The 9,964-nt window shown below is 32.9% G+C and overlaps 2 protein-coding genes across 2 annotated transcripts in view; one reads left to right on the top strand and one right to left on the bottom strand.

Annotated features, from left to right (window-relative positions):
- LOAG_09671 (hypothetical protein) overlaps positions 1–2,894 on the top strand; it is a gene marked incomplete at both ends in the record, with an annotated part of 3,552 nt that extends 658 nt beyond the window's left edge. The window contains 9 exons of the mRNA XM_020447994.1: positions 191–315; positions 462–591; positions 852–1,024; positions 1,148–1,303; positions 1,438–1,575; positions 1,801–1,926; positions 2,205–2,292; positions 2,620–2,726; positions 2,856–2,894. Of these exons, the coding sequence (XP_020301826.1) occupies positions 191–315; positions 462–591; positions 852–1,024; positions 1,148–1,303; positions 1,438–1,575; positions 1,801–1,926; positions 2,205–2,292; positions 2,620–2,726; positions 2,856–2,894 (1,082 nt within the window). The remainder of the gene's footprint in view (positions 1–190; positions 316–461; positions 592–851; positions 1,025–1,147; positions 1,304–1,437; positions 1,576–1,800; positions 1,927–2,204; positions 2,293–2,619; positions 2,727–2,855) is intronic.
- Positions 2,895–4,158: 1,264 nt separating this feature from the next.
- Positions 4,159–9,964, bottom strand: part of LOAG_17267 (DNA topoisomerase 2) — a gene marked incomplete at both ends in the record, with an annotated part of 10,535 nt that continues 4,729 nt past the window's right edge. The window contains 16 exons of the mRNA XM_020449927.1: positions 4,159–4,188; positions 4,411–4,590; positions 4,772–4,897; positions 5,137–5,289; positions 5,620–5,761; positions 5,883–5,971; positions 6,100–6,204; positions 6,977–7,121; positions 7,353–7,439; positions 7,629–7,777; positions 7,901–8,047; positions 8,419–8,508; positions 8,591–8,757; positions 8,879–8,984; positions 9,194–9,304; positions 9,604–9,729. Coding sequence (XP_020306477.1) covers positions 4,159–4,188; positions 4,411–4,590; positions 4,772–4,897; positions 5,137–5,289; positions 5,620–5,761; positions 5,883–5,971; positions 6,100–6,204; positions 6,977–7,121; positions 7,353–7,439; positions 7,629–7,777; positions 7,901–8,047; positions 8,419–8,508; positions 8,591–8,757; positions 8,879–8,984; positions 9,194–9,304; positions 9,604–9,729 — 1,953 coding nt within the window. The remainder of the gene's footprint in view (positions 4,189–4,410; positions 4,591–4,771; positions 4,898–5,136; positions 5,290–5,619; positions 5,762–5,882; positions 5,972–6,099; positions 6,205–6,976; positions 7,122–7,352; positions 7,440–7,628; positions 7,778–7,900; positions 8,048–8,418; positions 8,509–8,590; positions 8,758–8,878; positions 8,985–9,193; positions 9,305–9,603; positions 9,730–9,964) is intronic.

Raw genomic sequence — 9,964 nt, forward strand, 5'->3', positions numbered from 1 at the left:
AGCCTTATAGATTAATATTTAGCCTTATAGATTATATTTAGCCTTGTAGATTATATTTAGCACCTTATAGATTATATTTAGCCTTATAGATTATATTTAGCCTTGTAGATTATATTTAGCCTTATAGATTATATTTAGCAAACCTTTACCTTCCCAGAATCCTTTGGGGAATTTCTTGTGCAAATTGAAGGTTTAACGAAATTATTAACCACGTTGAGAACACATCTGCTTTCCTATGGTATGGCAAAAGCTGCAAAACTAATCCGTAATCTGATCGATTGTTGTCTGAAAATTGGCAGGAATTCCGATTTTAAGGTAATTAATTACCCCTAAAAATTTCGTGAAAAGTTGATCGTAGATTAAATCCAATATACATATGATGACTTATTTATAAGGCGTTATCTATAATTACTGTGATTGATATTATCAAAGACACAAAACCATTATATTTCCTATCACAGCTTACATTATGTATGGAATATATTCAATGGGCCAAGCAGAAAAATCGAATATTTTTACGGTATATGCTTGAAGTACGTTTGATGCGTCTGTTGAACGACATAGGACGACACATGGATGTGTTGACTATGAGTAAGTTCGTTTCATACAAAACCTATCTGGAAGAGCTCTCCGTTTTTGCGGTGTTTTTCTGAGTTTTCAGAGAAAAAATAATTTCGAAAATTTCACTTCATCGATTTGCATTACTTTCTCTACTTTACATTTCTTTGGATTTAATTTTTTTATTTTTATGTACAATTGGAACTAAAAACTTTCCAGTGAGGCGAATTCCAAATTACATTTCTTCTTAACATCCTCCTCAACTTTCAATTTGTTTATGACTGGATATAAAGGTGCAAAATTGAGAAATGAGCTGAAGAAAGTTGAAAGCAAGGATATCCAGTTGGAGGTACATCTGGAAGAAAGCAAAGCTGCCTTCGCGCTTAACAATTTGAATCGTTTTCGTACTGCACTCGTAGCTGCACGAACTATAGCTGGCTCTTTATACATTGATACTAAATTACAGGTTGCTTCTTCCATGGTCTACAATATGCCTTCGTAATAGGGTGGAGAGATACAGTTATTTTGGTTGAGTGACTTCAGCACTCGACTCCTCAAACCGCATTAATTTTCCCCGAAATTTATTCAGGCTCAGCTTGACATGGAATCAGGGATACTGAATATGGCGGAGGACCGCGATTTCAAAACGGCTTTTTCGTACTTTTATGAAGCATTTGAAAATTTTGACACTAATGAGGAGAAAGTTAATGCTCGGAAGGCCCTTAAGTATATGTGTCTTGCAAAAGTATGCTTTTTCACTTTCAAGTTGTAGAATATCCTCTGTCCCGAAAACTATCCATTTAATTATTTCAAACGAGAAAAGTTGAATTCCGCTTTCATTACTTTCCGTTCAGGAATTTTTACTTGCGCCATTTTCAGATTATGTTAAACGAAGAAACAGAAGTAGGCTCACTGCTGTCCAGTAAACTAGCAACCAAATATTCGGGTCGTGACCTCGACGCGATGAGAGATATAGCAACAGCATTTGAGAACCGATCCTTACAAAACTACTACAAGGTTTAAATTTATGATTTGCACGCTCACATGCTTTTTTCTAAAAGAACTATTTATTTAATAAATAAAATCTCATCTTTCCAATGAAAAGCGACTTAGAAGATATCTTACCTATTAATTCTTTAACAACTGAAAAAGAATGACAAAATTCAATCCTGTTATTTTTAAAATTTTAATAAAGTAATTAGAAAGGTGCGCTATCCGAAATATATAAAAAAAACTCCATAGGCAACTGAAAAATATAATGTGGAGCTTCAGTCCGATTTCATAATCCGCAGATATATTGATTCGCTTGCTGATACAGTGCTTGAAAAGCATATCAGTCATGCCATCGAGCCTTACTCCATCATTGAAGTGTTGTCCTTTTTTCTGTAATTCCTAAGTTCTTTAAAATACTGACAATTTGATATGCAATCTCTAGTAAGAGAATTATAGCTAACGTTATTTTTACTAAGATAATTATGATTTTTTTTTGTTTACAGTATGCTTCTGAAGCATTTCTGCATAAATTTTCTTGTAGCATTTCAAAATATTCATTTTCAAAAACTAATTTTCAATCCACACTTAATTTTAAAAAATTGGAATTCCAAATTCAGTATTCCAAAGGAGGAAAGACAAAGGTTCGATTTTAGATGGCCACGCTAGCGAAAAATATCCACATCCCAGTTAAACGAATTGAAAAGAAACTGGCGCAAATGATTCTTGACAAAAAATTCCAAGGTCAGATTATAGCAGTTCCCCGAATATTGAGATGTAATAATTCTAAACTAAAGTGGATTTAATTTATTGACAATTCCTTTTTAATTTCCCATTATCTGAATTTCTAACAAATGGTATGATTCTGAATTTTTTCATGAACAATTCTTCAATTCAGAGCCTGACAATATCAATAACGGTCACTGCTAGCAATCGTGATAAAAATAATCGTCAAATGTCAACGTTAATTCATAGATCTCTTTCTAATTACATAGTTTTGGATCATTTCTTAATCAGAGAAAAAAAAAACCTTCCCAGTACCTATTTTGACTTGCTGTTCTCCATATTTAGGCATAATTGATCAACAGGACGGTACATTAGCACTGTACAATTTCCCACATGACATACAGATGAAAACATTCATTGCATCGGTGGAAGTCATACGTGGTCTATCCCAGGTCAACCTTCAAACTCTAACTTAAATTTAAAAAAACAGTAAGAAACTACAAGGAATTCAATGTATTCGAAAAATTAGTCTCACAATCAGAAACTTATTTAGTACTAGACAAAGACGAGTCCTATTGCAGACAATTGACGAGATCTATTCCTGTGCAAATAACCCGTAGTCATGATAATTATGCTTGAACTGCTGCTATAGTACACTACTGGTATGTGAAACAAGCTATCGAACTGAAATTTAAATATTAGAAAATGTTGTGTCTATCTATTTGAATATTGTCAAGTGAAGCCGAGTTCCTATGAAATAAACAGTAGTATATCATATTTTTTCTGTATTTGACCTTGTATGAGTCAATCTGATAGCCACAGTATCTCGCACTAAAGTTATTGAATAACATCGACATCTACAGTTATTTTTCCATGTAAAACTGGGAAGGAACGATTGTTGCTAGTTCGAGCAACTTGACGTTTCCCGCATGGCTTTATTTGCATAGCTATTATTCGAACATTCCAATCTGATGGCCTTTGATGGGATGAGAAAAAGAAAAGGAAGATCTGTAAAAAACTTATAAGACTAGTATCACCGAATTCTTCCAGAGGAACTTACTTATCCAGACGATGCCTGCATTTTATCCAAACTCTTCCTATAAAATATTTTAAATTGTTCTGTTATGCTTTTCCTTAACCAGACCATAAACTTTGAGCAAAGCTTACTACTAATTTTCGTACATATTCCAAGTGTTTTAGCGTCAAAAGTCTAGCCCTGGATGGCAGTTAAGAGTGAACAACATGAGAACAGCAGTGTATGTGATGCTGAACATTGATATTGGCGGCAACAATGTACAAACAGTGAAAAAAGAGGAAAACATCCATGTGACTCATCCAAAAAATTGCTGGTCATGAACAAGATGATGCTACTCAAGAATTAAATTTTATGTTTATCATGCACATTAATGGTTAACAAATAACGCAATGCAAAAACAGTACAGATTTAGTTATAAGAGAACCAGAAAAATGGAAGTGTATATTTTTCTGGATGTAAGGAAGCGAGAATTCATAACTTCCAGAAAAATAAGATCTGCGGATACTAAAATTCCAGATTTCCAGCTCCCTCAGATAAAGCTGAGAGTTAGTTGAGTCACAGCAGCTTAATTCATATTAGAGAATTACAGCGATGACAAAAACTCTGTTTACGGGATAATGTGGAAAAAAGCTATACACCTGAAAAAAGACAACCTTTTTTTACATAACATGCATTATAAATAAGCTTAAATATATGAATACATTATGGTCTTGAATTAAACCAATGCAAGGATAACCTAGATAACAGGATGTCTCATTTATAGGAATTCCAAAAAAAAAAGTTTCCCGACGTGGGGGAGCAATGCACTGTTGAATTACTTCAGCAAGTATAACCCACTGAGGAACTCTTTACATTCGCCTTTCTTCTTTATCCAGTGCCTAAAACAATTCCATCATAAAATGAGAATTAATGTTTTCAGCATGCAATACTATTCAATAATGGAGCTTTTAATTAAAGTAAACGATGCTATATAATGCACTAATAAGTTACCCTCCAAAACAGCTTCAATTTTACTAAGAAAAAGACAAATTGCCAGTTATTAGCCTTTAAAAATATGAAAATATCAAACACTGACAAAGCAAAACCTATGTGAAACAAACCATAGACAACAGATTCAGATCCATACTCCATAAACTTTTCCATGTTGTTGACTTCAAAGCTTTGAACCGCTCCCATAGCTCACTCCGTTTTTCTTGTAAAATCAGAATTTCTTCATTGCTCAAACGACAAAGTGGCATGTCGAGCAAATATGCAAAATCTGGTGAATTGCGATTTTCATCCTACACAAAATATGATAAAGTGAAATTGCAAGTAAAGTAAACTGAGATTTTTATTAAAATTCATAATATGCTTCACGAAATATGTGCTTCACGAAATGCTTCACGAAATAGAGACAGTTACTCTCTCGATATATACCCATTTGCATCAGGTAATTTTGCAAGAATATTGACATCAACTTACCACAGTATTTTTCATTTTCATCGGATTCGAATCAAACCCTTTCTCAATTATCTGAGTTACAATTTCTACACGGTTCTTCTTTTCAATAATGATTTCACCATTGATAACAGCATTTACGAAACGAACCTAAACAAGTCAAATGTAAATCTAATCCTCTTATTGAAAAGCCTTGGAGGTTTTAACACTAATGATGGAAATCACTGTGAGAATGACGATAATTTCAATAAAGAAATTTGACAATTTCACCATAATGAAATGGCAAATGTAAAAAATACTAGCTATTGATATCTTAGCCAACGTTAACACCTTCAACTGGCAACATTTTCATCGAAAAGTCTTGAAATTTTGAGACTGTCTAACTTTACCTGATTTCCAATAAATTTAAGTTTTTTATCCATAGCTTTCAATTCATATTCCCTCCTTTCTACATATTTCTGCCGACGAACTTCGAAAAATTCTTGAAATATGTCTACCGTGGAATTGTATTTTCGCAGTACGTTTTTTTCATCGAACAAAATCTGAAATATCCATATTATATTTAATGCGTAAGATACCCAAAAAAACAACTATGAACAAAGCATGTAAGTAGTAGTACAAAATAGCTAGAGATGAATAGTAGTACATAAATTATGCAACAACAAAATATTACTGTAAATGCAATTAACAAGAAGAACTATTGCACAAGAACTTAGAAAGCTACGAAACTATTATAAGAATATACATAAACAATCGACTCAACGCTTAAATATATGCAGTCTATTACGAATATCTCAAACCTAAATCAATATGATACGACAAAGGTAACATAAACTCATGTGAATTTTAATTTCAGATGTACAATAACAAACCATTGAGTTTTCACTTGCTACTGATCGTAATTTTAACAGCCGATTGAGTGTCTTAATTTGCTTTTTGTCACTTATCAACGGTTTATCAATCACATGAAGAATGAAATGTACATTGCTTTCACTGTGCAATTCTTCATAACTACTGCAAATAAAATAACTTAAATTCAATCATGTCCCGATCCGCAACAAACAAAACTAATATAAAGACCCATAAGAGATAAGAATGTATCATAAACGATATCATCAAACTATGAATCCTTTACCTTATTAATCCGCTTTTCATGATAGAATCGAGCACTTTCTCCTTATATTTATTATTCCAAATCCCAGTGGGAAGCTCCGTTATTATTGCCTAAAAGAGAACGAAAAATTTAAATCTTACAAAACGCTAGTAGAACTCCTTCACAAAAAAATTATCGGGAAAATTCTTCAGTAAATGAAGAAACAAAAAGCATTATTAGTAAATATTATAATCTTCACCCTAAGGCCGCTTCTCAAACGATGGTATGAAATTTTCCCAGAAATACTGTATTGACGAGGTGTAATTTCATTTATCGTTCCTTGAAATTTTCGGAAATGTGGCAACTGGAATAAAGCGAAACTAGAAGATTGAATTCTTGTCCAATGAAAATGAAATAAAACCTACATGCTGATTGCAGAAGTGGATGAGGTCCTACCACTCCACTACGTTTCAGTGAGACTGCGGTGGTTGCATTTATGCTTAAGCATTCAAAAAATTACAGTTATGAAGTAAATCGTCTTATTAAAAACCACAGAGAACCGCGGTAGGCGAGTCAATCTGTAGACAGCTAAATAAAAAACTATTTTTTCTATTCACTGACCATAAAGCTTTTCTGCTAAATTAAACTTTGACAATATTTTCTTGATCATAGGTTTTTCATTTCAAAGAAAAATTTCCTTCATGAAGTTTTTTCATTTACTCATTCACGCATCTTTTTGAGCATATATCAAGTAAATGCTAAGTTATTATGCACCACCAATTACAAGCAGTTAACATACCACTAGTTGTGAATCGCATTATGTAGTTGAGTAGTTTAATAGCAGGGTAATAATGCCAGAGATCATTTAACCCATATTTGCATAAATTTGTTAGGTAAAAGCTGACACATCGTACTGCTTGCTTATAGTTTTTCAACATCATCATTCAAAGAATTAGAAGAATATCGAGCAAGCTATTTAATTCTACCCTTGTATTATCTCTCTGTCCTCCTTCCTCACCTACATCTAATTTGATAGTTTTCCGCTATTAACAAAAAAAAAAAAAAAAAAACAAAGTAATATGAAAACGCCTTCAAATACAAGGACGCAAAATTACGAAGGCAGCAATAATACATACCATGTCCTGCAGCGGTCGTCCATCAATAAGTCTTTGAGCGTTACTGATGATTTGCCTAGGACAGCGCGGTAAAATTTTCGTGGCCCATCCAGTACCAATCCCTTCTGCACCATTTATTAAAATCATCGGAATTATGGGACAGTACCTAGTAATTTCATATATTAATTTTCATTCCAAGTATACAATGCCTAACTAGTTTTCAATCTGAAATAAGATCTTAATATGCAAAGTTAGTTTTGTGTCAAGATCTGATAACGACGCTGACTGAAAATTACGATCATTCCAAAATTAACTAAAGAAAAAAAACAAATTTGCAATGTTGCACTCAACCTTTCCTCACATGTTCCAATTTTGTTTTAAAATTTCTAAAATTCACCATTCTGGTTCAATGAATGTGTTTTCTTCCATCAAATATTTCAGAACTTTGTCATCTGCACGCGGAAATATGATTCGCGCAAGCGGACTGAATTTTGATTAGATAACAGCTAAGATGAACACTAATGACAGTACTGAGATGAAGATTCAAATTGGAAACAGACAGAAAAACTAAGATGAAAAAACAGCTTTGGAAAAATTCAGCAGATTCTGAAGGTTAAAAATTAAAGGTTACTCTGGACACTCGATTACAAAACAGAGAAAGACTTAATGCTACCTCAGCGAAGTATAGATGTATCGTGCACTTGCCGCATCTTCACCACCTGCCAGACGTGTACCAAACTGACCAAGAGGTAAAAGAAGATTTAAATTATTGGAACCAACGAAGTCTTGAGCTAAACGAATGATCGTATTTACCAAAGATTCCTAGAAGAGAACTCAGTGAAATAAGGAAAGAATGTATTGATAAGTTAGGACCAAACAAAAATCAAAAGCAGAAAAAAAACACATGAAGACTGCCGAAGATACTGGAAGAAAATCATAATCTACCTCCCCATGATGGTATCCACAATATTGTGAAACAGCACCCGCTAGCTGACTTACTCGTACTTCATCACGTTCATAACGTCCAAACATTGTAAACAAGACTTTTCGTTGACTTGGTTTATAGCCATCCACAATATTTGGTAGAGAACGCTGAAATTACTTGGACAGTCATAATAACCATAAAAAATATTACGAAGCGCAGCAAAAAAATTCGAAATTAAGAAAACGTTGTAATGAAATGATTGTTACATAAGTTTTTACATCCTGTAAACTCACATACTCAAAGCGACTGATATGGCTCCTTTTTCTATTTTTGCTAATATTATTTTGGCAACTCATTAAAATAACTTCTTAATAGTAATTATTCCATCCCATACCGCAATATATTAAAATGTGAAATAATATTTAAGAATTCAAATTACTATTAAAGATTCAAATTATTAGTATTCGATGGAGTGGAAGTTCTCTATATAAACAAATTTCTCCAAAATACCAAAAATTTAGACCGAAATGTAACAAACCCGAAGATCTAATTGCGAATATTCCAGTAATTCTTTGTTGACGAATTCAGAAAAAGTTTTCTGATTGCAGTTTGTGGATGATAACAGCAGCTGCAATCTCAAATCATATCAAAGAAGTAAGACCTAATTTCATCTTTTTACTGCCCGTATAGAAGAGGTAGTAAAAACTCACCTTACTACTTTCAGCAATCCATATTTTTCGATCATCAGCTTTATTTTTCGCAAATGCAAGGTCAATGCTTTCATCTGCCGCCTTACCATCGTAAATAAAATTTACTGTATGTCGTTCAATATCCGTAAAGTATTCTCGTGCTTCCTTAGCTGATGATGTTCCCAGTCCTAGAACGATACTTTGATAATTAACCACCATTATCTTATTAATGCAATGACCGCTTTAATAACAGCGTAGGACAATGAGACATCAATTTCCTAAGGAAGGTTTCGAAATTTGCTGTCACACCTTTGTAATATTTTATCGAATACTTTGCGGAATCAGGATTTTCTGCTTGCCATCTTTCATAATCAGCTGTACTATAAAATGACTTTACTTCGGACCCACGCTTTGCCTACAAAGATACCAGCATGAACAACGAGGAGGAATATGCTTGCTTTTCTTTAGACTGCATACAATATTAAGATTTTTTTTAGAATTTTCTTTGAATCACTTTCGATCCCCTTATTTATCCGCTGCTCCTCCATTACTTTCATTCACATCTATAACTTACCACAGAAGCAAAAATAAACCTCTCAAGAAATACCCAAAACAACAAACAACCTTCAATAATGGAGTAATGAAATAATTGATGTAATTAGCTTTAAGTAGAGATGGCCAATACATATGTAACAGATTTATAATCAATCCCTTGATATGAGATCCATCGGGGTCCTATAATATTTTGTCACCGCTAATATACATTTCGTATTTCATCAAAAAACCGAACTGGTGAAGAAAATATAGGAGAAAAACGGAGGATGTTAAGTGCAAAACAATTATGATAGTAAAATAAGAAAAAAGAAGACAGACAAATTTCGAATTGAGCAGAAAGTATAACTTGCGGTCAGTCCAATCTTTTCGCTGATACCTCGCAAAGATAAACTATGATTTGCAAAAGATAAATTATGAAATGATGCGGTAGACTATAATTTCTGAATAATTGATCCTTTTAAAAACGGTATGGCTATTACCTGATCTGTCATTATAAGCAATCGCCCATAGCGCAAAGATTTTAAGTCCTCGGCGTTGCCATAATTTTCACCAAATTTTAATCCCAGTATTCGTATAAGAGCCGAGATTTCACTATTTTTGACAGCCTTTAAAAATGTTTTAACAGTCCGTGTAATAAAAAATATGCTAGGAATCGAAATGACAGAAAAAATTACCTCATCTCCAACCCACTGTTTAATATAAAAGGTTTGAAGACACTAAAAAACAAACAAAAAAGAAAACTAAACAAGAGTTTACAGTTACGATATATATATGTATATTATATATATATATATATATATATATATATATATATATATATATATATATATATATATACTA

This window comes from Loa loa (assembly GCF_000183805.2).
Source record: "Loa loa unplaced genomic scaffold supercont3.55, whole genome shotgun sequence".
Classification (NCBI taxonomy): Eukaryota; Metazoa; Nematoda; class Chromadorea; order Rhabditida; family Onchocercidae; genus Loa; species Loa loa.